This window comes from Sitophilus oryzae, unplaced genomic scaffold, assembly GCF_002938485.1.
Source record: "Sitophilus oryzae breed Bouriz unplaced genomic scaffold, Soryzae_2.0 scaffold_1081_pilon_pilon, whole genome shotgun sequence".
NCBI classification, from domain to species: Eukaryota; Metazoa; Arthropoda; class Insecta; order Coleoptera; family Curculionidae; genus Sitophilus; species Sitophilus oryzae.
This window is the reverse complement of record NW_022145706.1, coordinates 2,174,534-2,202,107: the sequence shown is the minus strand read 5'-3', so window position 1 is coordinate 2,202,107 and position 27,574 is coordinate 2,174,534. Positions and strand designations below refer to the sequence as shown.

General features: G+C 34.1%; 1 protein-coding gene across 1 annotated transcript; it reads right to left on the bottom strand.

The window, feature by feature from the left end:
• Positions 1–19: 19 nt before the first annotated feature.
• LOC115880610 (eukaryotic translation initiation factor 3 subunit A-like) lies at positions 20–25,526 on the bottom strand. Its single transcript, XM_030897887.1, is given in 19 exon segments — positions 20–298; positions 1,944–2,134; positions 3,618–3,717; positions 5,174–5,239; positions 9,060–9,260; positions 13,277–13,437; positions 15,958–16,154; positions 18,071–18,259; positions 18,318–18,370; positions 18,373–18,472; positions 21,455–21,593; positions 21,647–21,804; positions 21,869–22,054; positions 23,265–23,455; positions 23,512–23,638; positions 23,692–23,851; positions 23,908–24,171; positions 24,543–25,197; positions 25,298–25,526. Coding segments are annotated over 19 exon segments (3,258 nt in total). The 5' UTR covers positions 25,347–25,526; the 3' UTR covers positions 20–227.
• Between the last annotated feature and the right edge of the window lie 2,048 nt (positions 25,527–27,574).

Here is a 27,574-nt window from a genome sequence, read left to right as displayed (position 1 = left end):
GAAAAAATAAAAGATAGTGTTCTTGTTGAAATGTTTATATGGACTAAAAAATTATATGCCTGGATCAGGTAGCTAAAATAAACTGATAAACATAAAGCAATCTAATACATTTTTGCTTATTTTCATAACCACCAAAAATTTAAAAATTAACGTTAAAAATATTCTGTATCTATTTAGAACATAACTTGTTTATTGAATTAAGGCAGATATTTGTGGATAAAAAAGTATTAACGACGACGTCCTTGTGTCACTGTAGACCATCCACCGCCATCTTCGGATTGCGTTTTCGTATCTTGCGCTGCAAAACAAATTACTATATTGGTAAAAAAATAACATACAAATTAATTAAGCTATCTATTAGCTACAACAGCCCAATCACTTTGTTTTTTTTTTCAACAAAAAAAAATCAAATTCAAATTCAAATTTCTTTATTAGACCCCATTAAATTTTACAGAATATTATTATTAATAAAAGTGTGTCTAAAGGGATCGCACCGCGATTAAAAAACCGATACAATGACACAAAGGGCCAGAGTGGTGCAACCCCAAAAACAAAATAGAAATAAATTAAATTATAAAAATAAACAAAATTAAAAAAATTAAAATTAGATAAAAAAAAGTGAAAATATAATTTTATCAGGGATGAGCGGAGAAAAGCAGAGAGGCATAACGAAACAGTGTAAAAACCGGAACAGCAACCAATGACGGGCATATCAGAAGAACAAGAACCTCACAAATCAGTCGACGAAATTATAATTCTTACGAATTTAGTAAATTATTTTTAATTTGTTTTTTATAATCTGTAAAGGATTGAAATTTAAAGTTATTAGAAATATTATTCCACAAATGTGGCGCTATGAAACTGAAAGATTTTTGGAAGTTAGCTGTTCGGTGTTGAGGAATTTTAAAATAATGCACTTGCCTAGTCGAATGATCATGGTAAACGTAGTGAAACAATGAGAACAAATAGGGAGGCTGCTCTGTAGTTAAAATTCGATAAATGAATGTCATTAAATGAAATTGTCGTCTGTTAGTCATGGATAAAATAGATAAATTTTTAAGATGTGGCGTTATATGATCTCTAAAAGGAATGTTAAAAGTAAACCGCAGACACGAGTTTTGAAGTATTTGGATTTTTCTAGAGAATCTAGCATTTATGGATGTACCATAAACAACATCGCCGTAATCAAATAAAGATAAAATAAGTGTGTCACATAACTGATACTTAGTCTTTGATGGTATATATTTCTTAAGAGACGAAAAATTCTTCAAACGTATATAAGCAGCCTTTAATTTAGTAGTTATATGTGCCTGAAAAGAAAGCTTCGCATCAAAATAGACTCCAAGATTTTTAGTCTCTGTAACAATGGGTATTGCAACATTATCTATATGGATATTCATGTTACCAGCCGTATTTGTAATTTTGTTTATATCACTACCAAATACTATAACACAAGATTTACCGGCATTTAATTTCAAATTATGATCCAGAGCATATTTATTAATTTTATTAAGATCGTCGTTCAAATTTAACTGAAATTGTGCCAAATTATTAGTATCTATTTTGCAATAAATTTGAGAATCATCTGCATAATGCGGCAATTTAGAAAACTGTAATTCCTTATCCATGTCAGCTACATATAACGAAAATAAAAGTGGCCCCAGAATAGATCCCTGAGGAACCCCAGAAATCATAGGAATATAACTAGATTTTTGTTTTAAACTTCCTTTATCAAATTGTTATTAGATCAACATTCTTATTTTCCATAGCAGTTGCGCCCCCTAGCGGCCGTTTTACAAACTTCAACAATAATGAAGTGAATTTACTTATCCACGAAGTTTATGAGATCTAAGAGATCTAGATTTAGAAAATTACATTTTGATTTTAATCAACTTTATTGAACGTCCAAGCCAGATAAAGAAATAGCCAAAAAGATCACTTACGCTTCTCTTTTGGAGGTGGACGTTTCTCGTCACCGCCGGCTCTCTTTATAGGTTCCTCTCTGCGCGGCGTGCCAGCACTCTCGCGTATTGGTGCGCCTCTCGATGGACCCAACCCTCGCCTCGGAGCATCTTCGTTGGATCTAGGGGCGGCCTGTCGCCACGACGAACCACCCTCAGGTTTGCGATCGTCTCTGAAAAGTCAATGAATATGTTAATATTAATTCTGGCTTATAAAATAATTAGAGCAAATTCGGAAACCCTAACAGAGGCGCCGCACACACGGCAAAATGCTACGTTTAGCTTGACAAAAATCCAAATTACAAATATTTTTTTTCGTTTAAATGTTATAATTTTTTATTAAACTATACTCTGTTTTTGTTCTCTCAGGTAAGATTTCGATAGACGATGACAGAAGATGACGTCCCATAACAATCTATTTATTTTACTAAAAAAAGGTTCTAATATTTTTTAAGTTAACTATGGATGGGTTTAAATATAAATCCGTCATGCGTCGTCTCTTGTTGTTTTTAACCAGTTTTATTGGTTTATTTCAATTTTATATCAATATACTTATTATTGATCATATTTCAATTTTATTGGTTTGACGGAACGATGAAAGACAAACTGACGCCGATGCGTATGAATTCGCCTTTAGATTTTTGAAGCTTGTCAAAGTCTTGCCAAATTATAGGTTATAATTTTGTGTCAACTTATATCAAATATCTGCGTTTTGGAAGATGAGGCGTTTTGATTCGTGTTATTATGTATGTTTTGTGTCTCTTGAAGTCAAGTGGAGGAAAAATCGAGAGAAAATTAACTGTTAGAACACAGTTTATAGTTAATACTCGCTGCCCAGGCAGAAAGTCTTATACACCAATAAAGTTTGTATACCATCTCGTAATAGATAAGTGCATCTCGTATATGGTACAAGGATCCTACTAAACACATACTAAAAACTGGAGTAGCTGTAAAATACCATCACACGATAAATAAATAATGGATTTTTTTGCAGAAAAATAATGTCCAAAGGTACAGGTTGAAAAAAATAAGATTAAAGTTAATTAATCAACATTTAAGGTAAAAAATTCGATGTGTTATTATTTAATAAAATAGTTTGTGAAATAATATTATTTAATAAAATAGTCCTGTGGAATATTACAAATTTGTATTTGTACATATACACAAGTTATATTGAAAAAAGTTATTATTTTGAAAGTAAGAAATAGTTTTTTTATATATATTTTTTGGTATATGGTGTTTTGTTCTTGTTTGTTTTGTATTAACACATACCTTTTTTTTAATAAAATAATTTGATTAGATTTTTCCAGTTTTATACAGTTTTTTGTTACACAATACTTTGAAGTAATCACTTGTCACTCAAATTTTAAATACATTAATTTTCTGCTATGCGTTCCAATTGTACCAACTTATTTCTTTGTAAAATAAAATAAACTACTTTGAAATTAAAATGACAGACACATCTATCACTGTTAAGGATCTTGTCGTTGGACAGACTATAGATGAGATAAGTGTCACTTAAAGTTGCCAAATTGATTAGTCTTGATGATTATGCTCGTGGGTGCTCCGCACACACTGTTTTCCTCTCGTAGGTGCAGGACCACCTGAGTATGCGCGCCCCTGAGCCCTAAAATGAAATAACTAAAATTTACTTACCGGTTTTCTTTGCGTTCAAAACGACCTCCACTGTCTTTGTTTCTTTCGAAAGGTCGTCCGTCTCTTTTCTCCTGTCCGTGCCCACTGTCCCTTTCATAACCTAAAAACAGACACATGAATTTCTTAAGCTTTACCAGGTTAGCTGTTATAGAGTTGTTATAGATTTGAAATATCGTCGGTGAAACGTGATAAACTGCTAACTCCATTATTCCTAATTTTACAGGAGAGCAAAAAAACGGTACAAAAAAATATGTACACATGTAGGAAGTATTTTGATGCGTTAATATGATAAAGAGATAAGAATTTTATTTGCTGGGGAACAATAAAACTCAATATTTCGTGTTACGTAATTTTTTTCAGATACAATAGGGAGATAGCAGATATTCGTCTTGCAGAAATAAGAAATAAAAATATACTTCTGGAGATAGCAACCTTTATTGTTTGAAATTTTGAAAATGGAAATGAATATTAGCCAAACAGATTTAGAAATAATTAATTAAATTTAAAAAATATGATATTCATAACCATATATTTATATTATCATTTTTCAAAAAAAAATTTCGCGCAAAAAACCTCATAATCGTGTTTCTTGGATCGAAATATACTACCCTACAAATATTTGCACTTATTTAAGACTCACTCTGTATATAATAGGGAAAAATTGACCAAAACGTAAGGCGAAAAAATACGCAAAAAAAAACACACGGGTACCTCCTTACATTGCCCCCCGGGCCCCTTTGGCCTAGTGCGACCCTGGATCGACGTACTGTACTAAAAAAACATACAACTAAGAATCTGGGTTTTTGCTTTAGCGTGATCGTAACGGAAATTACGGAGATAGCAGCATTTCGGTGGCTATTTCAGATCACTAGGAGTTAGCAGATATTATTGAGTTAAAATAAAAAAAAATCTTTAATGGGAAAAAATGTGTTTGCTTTCCCTATTTATAGAGTATTTTTTTCTCTTTCTAATGGTATAAAAAAACTTATTAACGTAAAAAATGGAGTTAGCAGGTTATCACGTTTCACTGACGATATGCAAGTTCAATATACCAAATAACCTAAACAATATTTCTCTGTCTCTGTCTGCAATAAAATTAAATGCTGGTGGCAAGTTCATTTCGCTCTTAAAAAATAACCAAGGCATGTGTGTTGACATGAGTCAAAAAACAAAATGCTCAGGACATGGTTCTGATCGAAAAGTAAAAGGAAAAGTTGCTTACGAAATTATTGCACAGGGTGTTTTAAAGTTAAGGTAAAAAACAACCCTTCAATTAACCCTGTATAATCAGCCAAGTACTAAAGTTTACAAAATATTGAGTGTATGAATTAAAGTTGATAGATTTATATACAGTTTGCTAAAAAAATCATGAAAATATGGCTACAAATAAAAATATATCACTTTAAACTTGACTAAAAAAATTCCGTTGCGTTTTTTTTTACATCTGAGTGTACTAAAAATATAGAGGGAGATAACTAAAAACGCCACTTTGTGTGGAAGGCGACGATATGATTATTCTGCTTCATTAATCTATTTTTTTCATATAATTGACTTACCCTTATCGTCGTCAGGACGTTCGCGGTTGTTATCTGTTCTCCAAGTATCTTCGGCAGCCCGGCGTTCTGAAACACAAAGAGATAAACATTGTAACTTCATCGTAAGTAAAAAAAAAACATCACGCAAAACTACTTTGGTGACCGCGGCTGCCGCGCTCACCAAATTTCAATCCTTGCCACGGCCAATAGAAACTTCTGCCAAAGCGGCAGAAAGGCCTACATTGCCCGCAGGCATCGAAAACCTGATGCGCGCGGCAGTCGCGGTCCATAGAAACGCACCATCGCACAGTGGTTCCCCTTAATTAGCTGCGCGGTCATAACTGTTAGATATCTAGATATAGCTTGACTGCACCTTTTTTAATAGAAATTTATAACAAATGTTAAATAAATGTATATAAAAAACTTAATGTAATATGTATTAAAAAAATTGGGCCCAGTTCGTGTGATTTGCATTTTAAGTTCTAACTATTCGGAAAGGTATACAATTATCTTTGCACATATGGTACATGTTTTTTCATATTGAAGAGGTCAAATTTATTTTAAATGTTGAAAAAATAAAAAAGACAGTTGTTTCATTTTATAAATACAATTTTATTGTCAATTGATATACAGTGTGTCTACGAAATAAGTAGACATGAAGAGGAAGAATGAAATGAAGCCAGAAAGCTGTTTCTCAGGGGCGAGAATGTGAACTGGAAAAGATTTCCTATAGTGGACTTCCCCAAAATATCGATGACTGAAGTCGATAGCGCAGTCAAGAGGCTAAAAAGAGGAAAGGCACCTGGACCAGACGGCATTCCAGTTGAGTTAGTTCAGATTGTTGCTCAGGAAAGACCTGATGTGCTGGTAGATATCTGCAATGATGTTATTGGAAATGCATCTATTCCGAGTAGGTGGAAACGTGCCCAGCTGGTGTTAATAGAAAAACCCCAGAAAGAAAGTGGAAAACGTAGCTATCGACCTATATGCCTGCTGGACTCGATGGTCAAATTAATAGAAATGGTCTTAAAAGATCGATTGGAAACTGAAAAAGCTAAAGGGTGGTTTAAATGAGAGGCAGTACGGGTTCCGAAAAAAAATCAGTACAATCGATTCTCTCAAAAAAGTGTCTCAGGCAATTAGAGTACTAAAGAATACTAGCTCGTCAAACAGAGATATCCTTATGTTGATTACCTTGGATGTAAAAAATGCTTTCAACTCGGCTAACTGGGAAAATATAATCAATGAGCTTAAATATCATTGGAAAATAAGTTTATATTTAGTGGAAAATATAAAATCTTATCTAAGCGAAAGATGCGTTATTGTAGAGGATACAGAAGTTAAAGTATCTAAAGGTGTACCTCAGGGATCTATACTGGGTCCTTTACTATGGAATGTACTGTATGATGGACTCCTTCGTATGGAATACCCAGCAGAAGTAGAAGTCATAGCATATGCAGATGATGTTGCGCTGATGGTAAAGGCTAAATGTACCGAAGACCTCGTTAGAACTGCGGAAAGAGCATCGGAGCAGGTGTGCTCACGGATGGATGAGGTGGGACTAGAAATAGCGCCGCACAAAACGGAGGCAGTTATTTTGGTTGGTAACCGAAAATCACGCAGTGTACGTTTTCATGTGAAACAAAATGTAATTGTACCAAAGAAAACAATAAAATATTTGGGGATTGTTTTCCAAGCGGGAGGAGGCTTTTCTGAGCATATCCGCCATACAGTTTTGAAAGCAGAAAAACAGGGGGCCATGTTATCCAGAATTATGCCAAACTGGTCTACCTTGGGTCAAACGAAACGCCGAGTGCTAGCTGTATTGTAGATGCTTGCTACAATTTTGTATGGATCCGAAATTTGGGGAGAAACCTGCAAAGTTCGGAGTCATAGAGAGAAACCTCTTGCAGTGCAACGAAGATTGGCCATAAGAGTATGTCGTGGATACAGGACAATATCTGCGGAGGCTGCACAAGTTATGAGCTCAATGGCCCCAATAGACATAGTAATTGAAGAAAGAATGGAAAGGCAAGAACATTCAGGAAGAACGGCGGAAGAAAGTCGAAATAGAGTTCTGGAAATATGGTGTAAAAGATGCGAGTCAAAACAGAAATGGGAAAGGTAAATGGACTAGAACACTTATAAAGAACCTAGAGTGTTGGATAAATAGAGAATATAGAGAAATGAACTATGCCATGAGTCAATTCCTTTCTGGCCACGGTTGTTTCAGGTATTACCTACATAAAATAAAGTTAGCTGATAGCCCGAGATGTCTCTATGGCGACTCTGATGCTGACACGGTGGAGCATACCCTTTTGGAATGTAAACGATGGACAGCTGAATGAAGAGTTCTATACGAAAAACTAAGAGTCCCAAAAATTAAGATTTCCGATCTAGTTCCAGAGATGATTCGATCCCCAGAAAATTGGAATAGTGTTAACACTTTTATGGAGACACTAATAGATGCAAAAGAGAAAGAAGCTAGACGAAGTAACTAAAACATCGCAGTAAAACCGCCTCCTCGAGAAGTAATGCCGAAAGGTAGTTCCTCGGGGAGATATTCAAAGCGGCTTGTGGAAATTTTTTAGTCGGTAAGGTACCTCAACCACCCCGACAGTACGACAGTACCACATACGGTCTCTGGTTTGCAGATTTTTCCCCACAAAAAAAAAAACAAGGCATGAAGAGGAAAAATAAGTTACTTTTATTTGAAGACAAAAAGTCAATCTTTAACCACCCGGTATAAGATCCGGCGGCAATTCGCGGCAGCCAGTGGCAATTAATTTATATGCAATATACTTTAAGCAACAAGTATTATCATGCCGTTTAAGAGGATTTGAAAGGAAAAGTAGTTAAAAGTCTTAAAGAGTGGCAAGCAAAAATGTAAAAATACTATTTTTGTTGTCTTCAAATAAATTGCCATAAATTAATATTACTTAGGTTTAATTAAGTGCAAAACAGAAAAAACAGTTCTTTTTACCTTCTTTTCGAACGTCCATTACAGAAAAGGCAACAGCTTTTATCAATTTTAATAAAATAAGTAATTAATTGGCGTTATCTGAAAACTGTTTATGTCATCTTGATAAACCTAACCTAACCTAACCAGTAGCAAAAATGTGACATTTCTAATAAAAAAAAGCGCTACACTAGGCTTACTTGATTTTGTTATTTATTATGTATCGTTTACAGGGGAATATAAGAAAAGTATTAGCAACAGTTTCATGCACAAACATTTTGAAATTAATATTTCTAAGTAATGACCTATCTGGGAACCACTGTGCATCGTGCGATTATATACTGTTTTTTTTTCTCAAGTAAGATTCTCAGAAAAGCAGATGGCGTCCCATACCAATCTATTTATTTTACTAAAAAAAAGTTTCTAATATTTCCTAAGTTAACTATGGATGGGTTTAAATATAAATCCGTCATGCGTCATCTCTTGTTTAACCAGTTACAACTAGGTTTTAAAGACAATACAGTTATTTAGTTATACAGTTATTTAGTTATACAATACAGTTACAATTAGGTTTTAAAAAAAACTAGGCCAAACCAGTTTTATTGGTTTATTTCAAAAATGACAGATCATATTTCAATTTTATTTGTTTGACGGAACGATGAACGACAAGCGGACGCCGATGCGTATGAACTCGCCTTTAGATTTTTGAGGCTTGTCAAAGTCTTGCCAAATTATATGTTATAATTTTGTGTCAATTTATGTCAAATACCCTGCGTTTTGGAAGATGATGCATTTTGATTTGTGTTTTTACGTGTTTTGTCTTTTGAAATGACGTGGAGGAAAAATAGAGGGAAAGTTAACTGTAGACCCGCCACATAGGTATAGAGTATAGACATTTTTTAATAATTATACTTTAAAAAGAACATATTAAAACGAATTGAAACTTACTTGATGTCCAAATTTCGGGCTTCTTCTCGTCAGACCTCCGGTCGTCAGATCTTCGATCGTCCGACCGGTTTTTAATATCGGACACGCGGTCTGATCGCCACGATCCCGCGTCTGGCTTTTTCTCTTTGTCGTTCCTCCAGACGTCCGCACTGGGTTTTTCCCTTTCCTTTTCCTTTTCCTTTTGTTCCGATAATTTGCGATCTAAAATTAAAAAAAAAATCGAAAATTAAGATATTCAAAATAACTTTTTGTGAAAGCGTTTCCAAATTGACAGTTTTTGATATTTGTTTGAGATTCGAAATGACATTCTTTTAGGCACTAGTATCTAAAAGTGACACTTCTTTTGGCAATAGTGCCTAAAAATAAATTGATCCATGTTTCAAAGTTGTTGTAGGTGGTCTCATATAAGTTTGTCGACTTCTCGGGCACTAACGTGGATAGCGCAGTTTCAGCAGCTTGTTGAATATCCAAAGACTCGTCATTATCACTCATTTTTTCACAAAAGTTTGTAGGAAATACGGCGACGTTTGAACCTGACAGAACTTTGTCATTAAACAATGCCTTAGAAACCGATTACCAGAACATTTTAAAAAATGTTTAAAAATAAATAATAATAATAGCACGAATATCTCAAATTATCCGCTTTCACAAAAAATCTTGTATGAAATTCGTTGCGAAAAGAGTGCTTTAAGTACGGGACGCAAAATTGCACACAAATAAAACACATTCATTTCGCAACTTGTTACATAAATAGCTATATTAATTTTAAACTTGACGCACTACGCAATGGCGTGCAGTGCAAATCAAAACATGATAAGCAGAAATTGGCGAAATATTAAAATAAAAATAGCATAAATAATTGGGATCCCAGCTTTCACTTTACTGCGCAAGACAGCGGCGACACCGTCGAAATTAATCAGGCGTTACATCTTTATGCTATCCCTTCCAGTGGCGGCTCGTCAGGGTAAGCGGCGCGCCTCTGGGTTTACAGCAAGAACCGAGCAGCTCTTTTTCGATTTCCCACAAATTTATTAAAATATGAGCTGCCTGGTTATTGTGGCCACCTCTTCAATTATTCTTTCCAAATTTTTATTAGTCTCGATATATGAATAAGAAAATGTTTTTCTTTGTAAATTTAATTGTCTATACCGGGTGCGTCTTAAAAGTGTCCCACCCATATAATTTTTTTATATAAATTTGGATTGATTGACGTATTCAATTGTTTTCAGTCACTTCCTGTTTCACCGGAAATGTATACCGGTGTATATACAGGGTGTTTCAAAAAACATGTGCCATCTCTCGTGGGGGAGATTCCTCACGTAAAAATAAGATTTATTTTTCATATCAACATAGGTCCCATTCTGCTTTGTTTCGTAGCTACAGGGTGTTAAAGTCTTAATAATCTTTCCATTTACTATAATTTTCTTTCAAGTACTTTTAGTGATTCGAATGAAATTTTGAGAGCAAAAGTTACTGTAAGTGATACATATTTTAATGCTAAAAAAATGTCGATAAATTCATCAGGGACGTGCATATGGGTTATCACTGGAATATGTTTCAAAAAAAAACTGCGCCACTGACTTTTTTCTTTTGATATCAAAATTGTGTAAGTAGTTTAATGCCAGTTAAAAATTATCTCTTGATATTTTGTCGATTTCGGCCTCCTTGATGAGATAAACGCAATACTATTAATCACAATTAATAAAATTAAAATAAAAATAAAATTAATAAATTATTTATTTTACCTAATTTATTATTAAATATTATTACTATTAGTCCAACTTACAGCAATTTCAAATAAAACCTTATTTTCTTTTTCTTTAAACTTCCACCGTCAAAATTTCATTCGAAACGCTAAAAGTACTTGGAAAATTATAATAAATCGAAAAAAGACGAGAGTTTAACACCCTGTAGCTACGAAACAAAGCAGAATCGGACCTATGTCGATATGAAAAATAAATCTTATTTTTACATGAGGAATCTCCCAACGAGAGATGGCACGTTTTTTGAAACACCTTGTATATGTTTTACCGGAATAAAGAATTTTTTTTTACTTTATTTGATAGAAAATGACACTCTGAATAGAATGGCGTATGGCAACTTCGTAAAAAATGATTTTTCCAAATATGCTAATGAGCCATCCCCGTTCTATTTGAAAAAAATTATATATGACAAAAAACACGATTTTAGCATCTTTCAACCAACCAGTATAAGACACGAAAAACATTAGACAATCAAATCTATTTTTCCAAGGCTCTTTGATTAAAAGTTAGTGTTTTTAACACAGCCATGGCACTCCGGACTTTAGAAAATATCCTAAAATAATCTGATTAAAAGAAAATATATAAAAGTGGGCAACGCTGTGCCGGTCAAGCTTAATCACGTGACTAAAGTTTATTTGGTATGAAGTGTATATGGTCCTATGAGTCGTGTAAAACGTTAAGAAATAATAAAATATGCAGCTATTTTTATTGCACGTCATTCTGGACTTTTTATATCTCCATCACAGATTTTATAGTGTAAAGCTTCATTTAGAACATCGAAATCAGTGGAATAAATTAGTAGTTTCAATTAGTCGTCGAAGTTTGTTCACCTAATTTTAATGTAAGCATTCAGAACGTCATAATCAGGGGGGTGACAGTGAAATAGGAAAATTGGAAACAGTCATTAGTGTCATTCTTGTCATTCTCCTCACGACAAGTATGGCCGCTTAGACAAGGACAGCATTGTTTTTGTCTAACTATTGTCTAACTTCACAGTTTAGAATTGACAGATTTCAGTTTTAGAGACAACTTCAGATTTGTTCTAGAACAAATTCGAAAATATTCGACGCCATTTTAATTCATTCCGTTTAGTTTCGTTTTGGAAGTTCAATTTAATATTTCGGGTGAAATTTATAAATATAAAGGTAATAAAGTATATAAAATATATATTACATGAAGAATCCTGGAGAAAATGACGTTTCTGCAGTAGTAGGTATGTTCCATGTATATGAAAAATAGGTAGTAAATAAACACTGTTTTTACATTTTTTAGATGCAAGAAAATGGTGTTATAATCTCTTTGATCGGCGATTTTTTTGAAAATGGAAACAATTTACAGCAAGGTAAGATCATTTTTAACTATTGCCAACATTAGTTATCTCCAGTATGTGCGATTTATTGTCAATAATCGGACTGATAATCTGATTATATTATCCGACTAAAAGTCTCTTTTTGCTTCTTTTTGATTTATAAGCCAGGTCTCTTTGGGAATAATGGACGCTTTTTTAAACAGTATATTTATATTTTATACCTATTGATATTTTTACATTGTTAATTTTAGTATAAAAAAATTTGTTTTTCTGTTTTCAGGTTTTTGTATAAGGCTCCCGTTTTCATGTTCTTGTGTCCGTTTTCTGTTCTTGAAGTCTGCGAATACGTGTGTTTATTTACAAATTACTGTAAGCCATGCTTATACCTTAACTAATTAACGTTAAAAGTACATATAATTAACTAATTGGTATTGAAACAATACAATCCTCTATATTTTTATATTTATTTAGTCACGTTGTTCCATATTTCAAATAAATATATGTGAATAAATTATTTTTTGGTTTTATTTATGAAAAGAAAAAATACAAAATACATTTGAACTGAAAGCGGAGGCCCGCCATTGACTAACCGGAAACGGAAATGAAAATTAAGCCATCATGTCCTTATCATGTCAACCTGTCAATTGGAAAATTAGTTCTCCAGACGACAACGAAGGCTTTCGGTGGCGTATCGTGTTTCCACGATTTAACACAGAGTTGACACTTCTTTCTAGTTAATTATTTTATGGTTATAATTAGTGGTAGTAATTTACAATTAGTGGAAAAAGTTAACAAACGTTTGACTTTTCCAGTAATTATACTTCAAAATTTGCGAGGAATGTCATTACGGCCTTGGATTATCACCCGTCAAGAAAAATTTTGGTTAGAAATCAAAAGCTTTATAAGCTAAATATTATGCTTTCTCTATGGATACAACAGACTACCGCAAGCTGTTGCTCAGATATTTTATTAATTTTAATTGTGTTTTTTAGACATTGTGAATGATCGTAAATTAAAAAGTATAAAGTGTAATTGAAACCACTAATTTACTCCACTAATTGGCAGGTTCTGAATGAAGCTTAACACCATTAAAAAGTAATAAAATGCAACTTTTAAGGATAAAAACTAACTAACTAAATACTAACCTATTTCTTCTTCCCTAGCCCGTTGTTTCGCGGCAACACGATCAAGCATCTCTTGTCTTTGTCTGTCGGCACGTTCCTTTTCTTCTTTTTCCTGTCGTTCGCGTTCTTCTTGTTCCTGACGTTCCCTCTCTTCTCGAGCGATGCGTTCTAGTTCTTCGCGCCTTTAAAAACATAAAGGTAAATGGTACCCAACATTCTAGCAACTTGAGGGAATACGACAATTATGTCACAAAAACGTAATTAATAATTGGATACAATAATATAATTTAGATATAATCTTCTAAACAAGGTGTGTTTAAAACACATATTACTTCAAAGCATCAAAGAAAAAACTGTTCAGATTTTGATTTTACATCTATTATGTTCAAAAATATACATGAACTTTCAAAAATGACAATTTTTACAAACTATGGTCTGTCATTTTTGAGATAAACCCATATAGTTCAGTCATTGGGGATCAAAAAAGGGGCCTGCTTGGAAAAAAGTCCGGAAGTTTTGAAACTTTGCAGGTTTATAGGTTTTGGGGTCCCTAACTAAAATCCATAAAATGCACATTCCCAGACTTGCCGCCGGCGCGGCGCCGCCATCTTGCCAAGATGATGCCCAACATCGGTGTTTTGTAAATATCTCGAAAACTATGAGTTTTTCGCAAAAATTTGAAGAAAGCAAAATTAAAGAGAATAAAATTTCCTATAAAAAAGGCTCTATGAAAATTTTCGTTAAAGTCAACCGTTTAGGCACAAAATCCCTGGAAATTTTACAATTTTGCCTAAACTATATATAGTCGATTTTCCGAAATCAAATGTCGATTAGGGTTCACTAAAACTAGTTTTAGTTTAGTTTCTTCAATTTTGTCATGAAACAGTGGCGTATCATTAATTCGCTCATTAAATTTATGAATAATTAATTGTTGTACTGGACAGCATTCATTGCGAACTTACCACCAGGTTCAGCATTGGCCTGGTTGTACCAAAGGTGCCGAAGAATGGGATTGGAAGAAAACAAAAACAGGCATTAATCCAGTCACAACGTTGACAGATCCAGCTCCAAAATCCCTATTGGCATTTTTATCCTATAAATGCAAAACCAACAACTGTGGTAAAGCCTGCGGATGCAGAAAAGCAGGATTAAAATGTTTTTGTGCATACTGCAATGGGAAATCCTGTGACAACATCACTGAAGTGTCACTCGACAAATCTGATGATGAGAAGTTGGACGAATTGAGAGACCACCCTGATGAGCTCAGCACAGCAGACACGATCGACTTTGATATCAATGAGCCAGATCCGTCGGGCTTGTGCAGATAAGTTAAAGTCTTTACCTAGTGGAGTAGGCCTCCGGGAGACCACGTTAAAATAAACGCGGCATGTACTTTACCTCTTGGGTTGGTGTGGAAACAAATACACATTTTCAATAATTCAAATTAATTATTCATAAATTAATGAAATAATTAAAAACTAGTTTTAGTGAACCCTAATCGATATTTGATTTCGGAAAATCGACTATACATATAGGTATCATATTTTACGCAAAATTGTAAAATATCCAGGGATTTTGTGCCTAAACGGTTGACTTTAGCGAAAATTTTCATAGAACCTTTTTTATAGGAAATTTTATTCTCTTTAATTTTGATATCTTCAAATTTTTGCGGAAAACGCATAGTTTTCGAGATATTTACAAAATACCGATTTTGGGCGCCATCTTGGCAAGATGGCAGCGCCGCGCCGGCAAGTCTGGAAATGTGCATTTTATGGATTTTAGTTAGGGACCCCAAAACCTATAAATCTGCAAAGTTTCAAAACTTCCGGACTTTTTTCCAAGCACAAATCCCCAATGACTGAACTAATAAAATTGCAGAAAAACCATAGGACTTAAGAAGATTTTACGTGCCTCTATCATGAATGAACAATCAAATGTATTAAAAAGATATAAAAATTGGGTCGATACATTTCTTCTATACGGTATTGCCGGATTTTGAATCATCAAAATTTCAAACGGCACAGTCTCAAGTAGGCGTTTACGCAAAATCTTGCATCCAGGGTTGGAACTTTATTTTTCACTATTAGCTACTCATTTTACTACATCTGTAATATATTATATTTAGCTTACATTATATTATATTTAGATATATTATCTTCATTTCAGTAGTATACAGGGTGGCGCCTCTCATACACCGCGGAAGCTCCAAGGAGAACGACAGTTTATATTGAAATGAAATTTTGTGAACATATGTAGGTTAATTTAGAGCACTTTTAAAAATATAGGAAGCTCTACAGGGTGTCCTCAAAAAAATTTACATATCAAAGTTGTTTTTTGTCATGGAACACCCTATATATTATTTGATTTTCGGAGTCTGGGAGAAAAATAAAGGTGAGTTTTATAATTTTTTTTAAATAACGATTTAAAACAGGCACCAAATCAAAAACTGTTTAAACAGGGTCTTAAAAAGTTGTTGCTGCAGTAAGAGCCATATGGTATGGAATATTACTTTAGTATGTAAATATTGTGAAATGCGCAGGGCTAGAATTTAGAATTTGTAATTTGTGGAAATATTGTATATTATTTTTCTATTTTGGTTTTGACGTTATTTCACTTTGCATAAAAACAAAAACGGACGACACACGACTTAATTATGGTATGTATATTGTTTATTGTTTAAATAGCGAATTGTTGCTACTAACTTTATTTGCTCTTCGCGTTTGCGTTCTTCTTCCTCTTGTTTCTCCTTAAGCCATTTAGCTCTTCTTTCTTCCTTTCGTTTGGCCCTGCATTCGGCGTGCCGCTTTGCCCGTTCCTCCGCCAACAGTTTTTCGAATTCTTTCAATTTCTCTTCGTACACGGAGTTCCTTTCTTTCTTAAGTTTAGCCAAAAACTCATCCTTGAAATAAATTTTTTATTTAATTTTAAAATATACATGTTTTTACATAAAGAGTTAAATTATAATACATGTTTTATTAAAAATTATATTATTCCCTGTCACACTTATTAAAATCCAAACATAAATTGGACGACCAGCGGGGTATGTAATACTTCCGTTAGGAGATGCAAGACATTGTCGTTGGTGGGGAGGCTCCTGGTCAGGTGCTGGGGGGAATCCCCCTAGCGCCTGGCTTGGTCTAACAAGTATCTCACTCATCGTCTTATCCCTGGCTGTAATGTTGTAGCCAGGGAATTGCACCAAGACATATAACGATGCCGGACGAGGCTACCCCTGTCCGTCATACCAGGCGCCCTCTACTGACTGTGGTCATGTGGCTTAACCGCCTGGACAAAGAAGAGACAACCTCACCAAAAACCTGAATGCTACGATGGCGGGACCAGATCAAAGGGATGCGTAGGTAGATAGAAGACTAGACTGTAGCAGTGAACCGACTATCCCTAGCGACTCGTGGGAACACTATGAGATCTAGCATTAAAAACACTACCAGTGAAGCTGTGGGGAAGCCCCCTAGCGACACTGGGAACATTACAAATAAAAGTTCCAAGGGACCAAATCCAAAAGAAACTAGAAAAGAGGCGGCTGACACTTGCTTGGGTTAGGTATCATCCTCCACAAGTGGCACACAAGCTACCACCTTCACCAGCAAGGGTCGGGAGCCTACCTCTAGACCCAATAAGCGACACAAGCTACCGTTTCGTTTACCCGGTCTGGGTCAACCAGGCGGGCTAGACGATTCTCTGAGAGTAGGTCTTAGCGGATCAGAAGCACGGAGATACCTCCGACTGCTCCACGAAGGACTTGCTGCAGAGGAAGCAAAAGCGAAAACAGTCTGGCGAAAAGGGGAGAGTAAAGAAACCAAGAAACAACCTGACCCATCCCCATCAAAGGGCAAGAGAGGGAGCGAGAACCTCTCACCTATTCTCCGGCAGGGAGAGAAAAAAGCCAAGATGGAAAGCCGTGCAACACCGGGAGGCAAGCAGGGACCTATCACCAACTTTGCCGCTATTGCTTGACAAGTGAAATAGCGGTGCTGCCAAATAATTTCCCAGAGGTTGCTCTGACGTCTCTAGAAGAGGCTATACTGGACGAAGTAGTGGCGAGCGGATCTACACAATGTGGGTCAGCTGCGTTTTGCAGAGATACACTTTCGGGTGGACATGATCCTCATAGATTGTGTATCTCAAGAATCGGCGAATTGGTTGGTGGAAATCGCACCTAAGCTTAAAAATTGGCAGGGGCCAGAACTGGTTGCAGTGAAGGGAGAAAACTAAAGGGGCGCCCATCACGGTCTTTCTGCCGAGGAGCAAGGGGAAAGACACCACCTACCTGCTGAACCTTATCCAGGGTCAGAACTTCAATGTAAGGACATCGAATTGGCGAGTCATCAACTCGAGGGAGGAAGGTCATGGTCAGGTCCTTACAATAGGAATTGACCCCAAATCCAAGAAGGCAATCAATAGAGAAAGAGGGACAAATCCTCTACTACAGATACGGGACAACACCAGTATCAGGTTTAAGGAGAGACCAAGTTAAAGAGGTAGAGAAAATAGAGACAGATCCTCCAGCCTCCACCTCACAGGTTCCTCAGCCGGAGGCAAGCTCCTCGACTGTGAAGGGCGGCACGGAGGGCCAAACTACAACCGTGGAAGAGTGTGTACCCTCGGAGGAAGAACTGTTGTCAGAGGAGGATGGGAAATACCCTGTCCCCTCTAGAACAGGGGTATGATGGGTTATAGACTGTGTGATGACTCAATGAAGGGGGGCACAATAGATCTTTAAGGTCGCAGTGATTAATCCCCCCTCTTACTCATTCTACATTCTACAGGGTATGTAATATATAGGCGTAAATTTACTTTATCAGCTTTCATGCGTGCAAATCTGTCTCGCGTAGCTACGGCCAATTTGCGCTCCTCCATCGCGGCAGCTATTCTTTCTTTCTCTTGTTGTTCCCAGAAGTTTTGATCTTGAAGCTGCCTCTCCTTCAAACTCTCTTGAAGTAATGGAATTTCTTCCAAACGCTTAGCACGTTCAAAGTAGTCAACCTTTCGAAAAAAAAAACATTGAGTAAAAGATAAAATATTAAACACTAATAAACATTACTTTCTTTTCTTGTGACTTCAATTTAGCTTGAAGTTCACGTCTTTCCTTTTGTATTCCTCGGCTTCTTTCGCTGCAATTTGGTCGGCATCCAGTTTTTTGATGTCATCTTCATCCATTTTTTTAAGGATTTTCTGCCCATGGCCAGTTTGACTAATCTATAAAAAATGTACAATGTAAACATATGAATCCAAAACACTTTTTTCTTTATAATGGAAATATTACATTTACCAAAACAATTAATACAGGGTGTCTCACAGAAGTACCGCGTATTTTTGGAATCAAAATGAATAAACACTACTTAAGGGCTCTAACTCATTGACGACCAGGTCGCAACGACCTGGCCGTCGGCTGGCCGGATGCATTGCATTTATAGCTGCGGCCAGATGAACGACCAGTTTCAACAGAGTTGTCAGATCTAACGATTTTTTACGTTTTACCAATTAGAAAATATTGTTTTCAGAAATGTTAAAATATCCGAGTTAACTAAAAAGCGAAATTGCTATTCATGAGCTTATTAAATGTTCTAATATTAATTAATGCATTTAAAATATTCTTGGATGATTTTTCGTTAATAAATACTGGTGTGGTAAATGGAGTAAGTAAAATCTCCAACCCCGACTACACGATAACGTCGTTATTTCCTTGTTTTTCAAATCCGCGATGCCTGCTATTCCATCAGTCGTTTCATAACAGAATATTCTACATCCTACATCTATGTAATTTAATATGTGTAGAGTGAGACATGCAACTCGTGAGATTTTCAGCATTACATCAATAAAGGACAAAAACAGTATTGTTCCTAAAGGTGCGTCCGGACTTGAGCATTTTAGCCCGAACGCACCGAGCGCGCACGAACAAGCAGAACAAATAGGCCGAACAAAAAGCATTGTGTACGCGCGACCGACAAAAAGGGAAATATTCTGTTTTTTTTCTACTGATATGGACTTCTACTGATGGCTCTTATTGACTTTAGAAGTGTTAGAAGTAAACATATTCGTAAAAAAGGTCGTCAGACACTGGCTCTAAATATAAGCAGGTAGAAAGTTTAGCATCCAGTTATTTCAATGTTTACAATATAAATTCCTCTTTTTTATTGTTACTGAGAATCTACAACAGTAATTACTTCTCTTTTTATGAATGTTTAAGTTACTTTTACTCATTTCTACTAGATATATTATTTAATTTTTTCTTTAAATAATATATCTAGTAGAAATATAGTCTAATGAACCCTGTTTGAAAAACGTTAAATTAAATATAATATTTAAAATACAGTTGTCCTCCTTGTACATGACTACAATACAACTAAAAAAACTAATTTAATAAAAAAAAACAAGTGGTTGTAGAAAAACTATAAATATATGATTTTTTTTTATTTTTTAACATCAAAACTCAAAGGTATAATAACAGGTAATCATACTAACCATAAATAGAGTAGGTATGTCATATAAAAATTTTTGGAATTTTTACTAGAATCGACCCTTGATAAAAAAAAGGGACTAGATTTAAGTTTACCTTTGATCCAGTCTGTATACTATTTCTATGGATTTTCTACACGTGTGCAAAAACTACACTAAAACACTATATCTTATATAAAATAAAATATTGTGCGTTGAATTTGAGGGATTTCATCTGAAAAATTATTAATTTGGAAGAAAACCGGCAACAAGCGGCAGAAAATAATATTTTAGTGCAGTTTACTGGTCGCAACGACCCCTTGGCAACGACCAACGGACGGCCAGGACGTTAGTGTGCGCCGTATCATTTGATTCAATGGTTTTAGATGTAACAGCGGCCTGGCCGGTGCGACCTGGTCGTCAGTGTTTTCGAGCCCTAAGTCTACCGTGGCTCACCCCTATAACTTTTTTAGTTTTTCAGATAAAAAAACGAGATTTCGTATATTAGCTTTGAATAAGAAGACTAAGGAAGGAGCATAATGCTATCCATGTATTCATGCATGGTGGGCGGAAAAGCCACCATAAAAGCTCTCTAGGGTGGGGATCCTTGACAGTTCTGTTTGACGATTCATTTGACACATTTGAATTTGATTTGAAATTTTGTGGATTTGTCAGTCTTTACGGAGCTTATTTTATGTTATTTATTATTTATTCTACTACTGATAGTTGTATAAAGGTAGTAAATCTAGATGAAAATTGTGGCAGAACTTAAATTAACAGTGACACTATCGCGATTTATCGAAAAAAGACTCTAAAATAGTTGGTTGTGTAGCGTGCGGTAGATCTCGGCAAAAATTGAGTGAAATAATGGAACAACTTTTCGCTAGTAAGTGACTATATAATATACATACGTGTAGTAAACCGATCATTTAGGAAATTCACTTAAATTAACTAAATTATATATTTTTCTTGCATTTTAGCTTTTATTTATTACTTGTCAAAGATTAGATGTCAAAGAATTTAGATACGTTAATTTGACTTACCTGCTTCAGTAGCGTATCGGATGTTTGTGTTAATAAATACTTATTATAACTTATCTATTTTTATTAGAATTATATATTTTTATAACAATTTTAATAACTACCAACATTTATTCACAACGTAAAATAAAACAACAAATTATTGAGTCTACCCCTCGTCTACCCTACATCATAGTTTTACATTTTTTAAATAAAATTAGAACGACACTGATAAACCGGAATTTAAGTCGGCCATATTTGAGGCCCATCGTGGTGTACCTAAGATTTTTGATATGCTCCTTCCTTAGTCTTTTTATTCAAAGTATATTAGTATTATATGACATAAATTAGGATTGACTGACGTATTCAGTTGTATTTGGTTATGATTTGGTTGCAGAATAAATAAAATATTTTTTTTTAATTATTAGTTCAACCAATAGGTGCGAAATATGCTAAATAATGAAACAAAATATATTTATATTCTGTAATAACAAAAGTAAAGATAATATAACTTAAAAATAAATCTTACTTTTTACTCTATTAGATTTTTTTCAAATGGATGCAAAACTATAAAATGTGAGTAAATATTATACCGGAAAAAACAAATATTTTACCTATATTTTACTAAAATATTATGCTTTCAAATACTCATGGATAATAGGTACAACATTAAACCATAATCACAAACAATTTAAGAATTTTCTAATTTCTAAAAAATGCTTACCTGGTGCAACTTCTCTTTGAGATGCCTATCTTTAATTTGTTGGATTTCGTTCAAGTGACGGCGTCTCTCGCGTTCTTGACGCTCTTCCTCTAAGCGTTTCTGTTCAGCCAACATTTGCTGCCTTTGAATTTCCTCAATACTGCAAATAAATTATTTAGAATTTATTAAAATACTATATATTTTTTCATTTACCGTTTTTGTTCTTCCTCTTCACGAACCGTATTGAGCCTCTCAATATATTCCTTTCTATCCTCAATAATTTTATGCCTCTGAAGAATCTTTTGGTGTTCTTTAACTTTCGTTTCATGGTAATTTTGGACCATGCTGTTCCTAATTCTTTCCCTTTCAGTCTGTAGATATATACAAAAAGCTTTAACAGCAAAAAAACAAAATATAAAACAATATTATTCATACCTTCTTCTTATTGGGATAAATAACATTAACAGCTTGGTTCAAAACACTTGACATATTAACAAGCTGATTACGAACTTGTTCGCTGGGCATAACTTGTAGAGTTGGACCTTCAGGTTTATCTTCTCTTTGGCTTTCACTCAAATCAATACCAAAGTGAATGCAGTGTTTACCATGATCTATTCTGATCTAAAAAAATAAAGAAACTTTGGTAAAATAAAGAAATAAAAAAAAATAAAGAAAAGAAAGTAAAAAAAAATAAAGAAACTTTGGTAATTATTGGGAAAACTGGAAATCGTCGGATTTTCACCAAAATTGGTACACACCCTATTTTGAGGTCGTAGATTACGAATCTGAACTTTTTTCCTGGCGGTCTCTTACCGTATTTCAGAAAAAACGGAAACTTATTTCAACATTGAATTTTTCTTTATTTCGGCCCTATAAAGTAATAATTTCACTACATTTTCATTATATTATAGTTTATCTAAGCCACACTTGATTGAGGATAGAAAAATGTCCAAAATTTTACTGAAAAACACTTTTCTTAACAAAATAACAAAGAAAATAATTGAGACCAGATGGAAGTTTGACATTTCATATATCCTTCTTTCTCTCTCCTATGTAATGAGAGAGATAAATATTATTCTAGACCTAATTTAGAAATTTGAAAATTTACAATGTTGCAATATCTTCTATTTTTTCGGGTGATTAGGGATTTTAAATAAATTATCTATTATGAGATCTGACAGTTAAATATACCTACCTATTCACAAAGTTACGCGGAAGAGTTTTGATTGCATTGGTTTCAACTTCTATGCGGAGGGGGTTAATCTTTTTTTGATATAATAACAAAAGATTAACACCCTCCACATGGAAGTTGTAAGCAATGCAATCAAAACTCTTTCGTGCAACTCCGTGGTTATAGTCAAATCTCGTTGATAAAATAGCAGCTATGGGAAGGAGCCATTCTTCTGGCGACCGCCAGAATAAGCGAAAAAAACACGCTAAATTTAGGTTTAGTATTGGCAACGTTGCTTTAAATGCCAGAAACACATAACCCAACATTTTCAGATTGTTTACAAGTTTATTTTAGCAAATTTTCCTCTATTATGCATAGAATTGGTTAAAAAAGTAATAGAAAATAGCAAAAACATCATTGTTTATTGAATACCTAACAAAATATGTGCTAGAAAACCTTAAAAGTATGAGAAATTAAGAAAAATTCGATGTTGAAATAATTTTCCGTTTTTCTGAAAAAACGGTAAGAGACCGCCAAGAAAAAAGTTCAGATTCGTAATCTACGACCTCAAAATAGGGTTTATACCAATTTTGGTGAAAATCGGACGATTTCCAGTTTTCCCAATAATTATACTACTTTTTATTAAAAACATTGACTTACCTGCATATCATTGTGCCTAACCGCGTCAACCAAAAGTCTCTCGAGATGAAATGGAGTTGCAAATTTAGCCAACTCTAAAAGTCTCGAAAATTCAATTGTTTGATAAACTTGAGCAGCTTGTCTTACAAGTCTAACCAAAGTAACGTCTTGTAGGGCTGGGACATATTGTTGAAGTGCAATATTTCCTTCATCTGTAATAACCAAAGTATATCAAAATGACTAATATACAAATTTAAGCAAATTTTACCTCCTTGTATATGTTGAATAATACCATGAACATGTGAACATAAGTTCAAGGGATCGAAATCAACTTCTAACCATCTATGTAAATCTTGAAGTTGTGGTGTTGCAAGGCTGATTACGTTAATACGAACCTAAAAAGTGCATTAGCGAATATAAAATATCAAAACAAACCATGAAAATTTACCAAATCCTTTAGAAGACTTGCTCTAGTAGGTGGTTGCATTAAACCTAAGAGTATGGCTAATCTTTGTGCTTTTTCTAAAGGCGATTTATCGGTTTCAATAAATCTATCAAACTCTGGATGGGCTGAAGGCAATGGAATAGACAAAGTCGCAAGTAAGACTCTAGAAAATGAAGAAGTTACAAAACTGTGGAAAAAAGACAAGCAAATACTATATACTTGCAAGCCATCCTCTGTAGCTCTTCCTGAGTAATATTCTTCTTCATTTCTTTGCTCAGTTGCAGTAATTTGAACAGAGCTGCAGCATGGAACAGGTAATTTCCAGCTTTCCAAAAAACCATTGCAAGTTTTTGATAGTAATTGGCCATAGTTTTAGGAACAGGCATTTTCTTAGATAAGTTCATTAAATTGTTAATATCTTCTATGGCTTTGTAAGCTTCTTGCCATAATTCCATTTGAATTGCAAAATCTAATTGATGAAGCCTAAAAACTCAAGTTTAGCAAATATTTTCTATTTAATTAATGGTATTTAAGCAAGACCACACAAGTGATAATGGAATTCAGGTTCAATCATTTTAATGTAAACTAACCAGCAACCCTAAAACATTTTTTGGAGGGAGAATTAAATACATGAGATACATGAGAACTTTTAAGTTTTGAATTTTTATCAAAATATTAATATTAAATCATAAATCTTGAAGCATATTTCACTAAGATATCTCTGTTCCTTTTGATTTTTTTTTATTTAAAAAAAATACTTTACATCATCAAATTTAATTAAACTACACAATTAAAGAAGAAATATGTGGTTTACTTGAGGTAATCTTGCTCTTTTACAATTATTACTAAATTACCTCGTCTCTAAATTTAGTTGTTGCGTTTCTGGTTTAGACATAGACACATTAGCAACCTGGGCAGGTAACTTACATATATCTTCCAAATGTTTCCGGAGCTTATCGCACAATTTCCTGAATTCAGTTTTCCTATTATATTTCAGACAAAACTGAAATGCCATTCTGGCAATATCGTGGTACAAATTTTCCACATGAGCATTAGTTCTAAGAAGCTCTAAACATTGACAATAAGACTCCCAAAGAAACTTAACCCATGGAGTTAATATGGTGCGGTCTGATCGATCTTGAGCATCTTCACCAGACACAGCACTTAAAAGTATACTTTCCGGTGTTGCTAAGTTGTCTAAATCATCTATATCAATTACTGCTTGAGCTGACTGTTCGCGTGCAGATTCAGTTTTCTCTTCAGCCATTCGTAAATATCCTCTTATTACATTTTCTAATGAACTTACATTGACAGATTGGAACATATTACGATATTGAAATAATCCTTCTTTTGCAATATGAGACTTTTTCAGCTCTACACATAAATCAAGGTACTTAAACATAATCGGCTCTAAAACCGATTCTGACCAATTATAAGCCCATTTCTTATTCCGAAACACTTCTTGTAAAGTATCAAGAGCTCTAGCTGGTTTCCCAACTTCAATGAACTCTGTAAATACAATGTGAACATTATTAAATCTTCGTAACAGGAAATATTTTATTTATAAAAAACAAGATTATAAGATCCATATGCCCCTATAAAAGCTTACCATTAGCACGTTTTAAAGCGTTCTCCGGCCTTTGTCCGTATCGAGCCATTTTTAACAAATCTATTTAAGTAACTGCTTTATTTACATTTACTTCTTATTTCAGGACGAAAATGATCAACCAAATCGCCCAGAAATCTAAAAAATATTCTAAAAATTATAAAATAGACTGGATCAATTTAATGACCTTTTAGTCATCTGTCACTAACTGTCACTTCCGTCACTTCGCCACGATAGCCACGATAAAAACATAAACCACAGAACAACTGCAGTGCGTCCACGTTAGAGATGTGACTATAAATTAGTATATGATCGTTTTCTTTTATTCAAGGCTCCAAAAGAACATGATGAAGCCGAAGACGTGGATATATTACCAATTAAACTTTAAAAAATACAAGCTAAACCCGCTAAATCTTATTCAAAGTGTGGTATACCCAAAGTGTAAACTTTAATTTAGAGCAGTTGAGGTCCTATAATTTCTATAAATCTATATCAAAAATGTTTTATATATGATCGGAAATTCAGTTGAAGCTCTCTTCATTCCCGCCAAGCAGGGGCGCATATATTGGAGGAGTAATGGGGGAAATTACCCTCACAGAGAAATTCAAAACCAATCATATACCAATCACTGAACTTACCACTTTGGTAAGCTATGGATACTGTGGACTGTGGATCTGGTGGCTAATCTTGAAGCCTAATATTTGCCCTTGCATATTTGCTGCATTTAATCACAGATACTACGCAAGCGCACATCGGCGATGTTGCCAAATTTCAGGTTATTTTTAAATTATTTACAGTTTACAGTAGACCGTACAAAACAATTTTGTTTTAATTTTATGATTTTAAATGTATGTTAAATATTCAATCAGCAATGATACAAATTCGATGATTAATTTTATAATTTAATAATCAAAAATTATGGAAAGAAGGTTAATGGAGATTGTGAAGTTAAGGTACTGTACTATGATTGTAATCGGAGGTGTAAGTATATAAATAATACCTTATTTATATGTATATTTACATAAGAATTAAAAATTATCATTTGCGGATTTTTTCTATTAGAATTATTTTGCATCATCAATATGACACATTTATTACACCCAAGTTGTTCAGTTTCTAGTTATTTACAGGCAACAATAGTTTTGATTATATAGATATGCATATTATGACGAAGTCCAAGAATATTTAAAATTTCAATTTGATAATTTTTAACACATAAATGACAATGAAAAAATTTGATAAAGCGGTAAGAGAGTATCTTTTTCTTATCCAATATGCTTTAATCTATGAGTCTTAAGGGGTGAGCGGTATTCCATCCCAAGCAAGATTGATATTCCAGGAAAAAATGAAGGTCGCATAGAGAACATGGAAGGAAACACGCTACTACTTTTGGCTGCGTAATATCAGCGATTGGTATGGATGATCAGTTTTGGATGCGAGAACATTGTTTCGACTAGCTGAAGGCAAAACACACTTACATTGGCACGATTAGAAGATGGAACAAATGACTCCAACGTGCTTTAGCAAATGGCACACGAAGAATAAGATCAGTCTTATTTATATAGCACAGTATGTACATGTCAATACCTATATAGTTTGATTATAATGTTTGTATCATAATTTCTTAAAAATATCAAGTTAGTGGATCAATATAGCCATTGTATTGTAGGGATATATTTTATCGAAGAATGTTGATAGGATTAAAACAAGCTTTAAGTTTTATCTTTTACTATTTAGAAGGGAGATGTTGAGTTACTATTTTGAGAAGGGAGATGAAGTTTATGTCGTAGTATACATTACAGTATTTAATATCCTGTACTTTGATATTCTTTTCTTAATTTACTGTAATACCAAAATAAAATCTTGACAATATGGTGAAGGTTGAGTTTTGAGCGTATTATTATACAATAGTATTAACGAAAAATGTAGTAAATACTAGGGAGACCATTTTACGAAAAGAAAATCTGTCGTCGGTGCAGCTGCAAAATATTTATACTAAAATTTATGTAGTGGTGGAGATAGTTTACTAGTAAAAAATAAGCCATTGTCGAAGAGCTATATGGAAGGTTCAGTCTACAGATTATTAGAATTTGTGAAAATATAATGGAAAGTACTCTTTCAGGGCTATTACGGAATTTTACACTATCGCGATTCGCTTTGGAATTAAAATGTGTATAAGACTACCAAATTTTGCAGGAAAAACGGTTTACCAATGTTTTTAAAAATATACAAAATATATTATTAGATCGGCAAAAAAAAAGTTTTTTAATTTCACTCAAA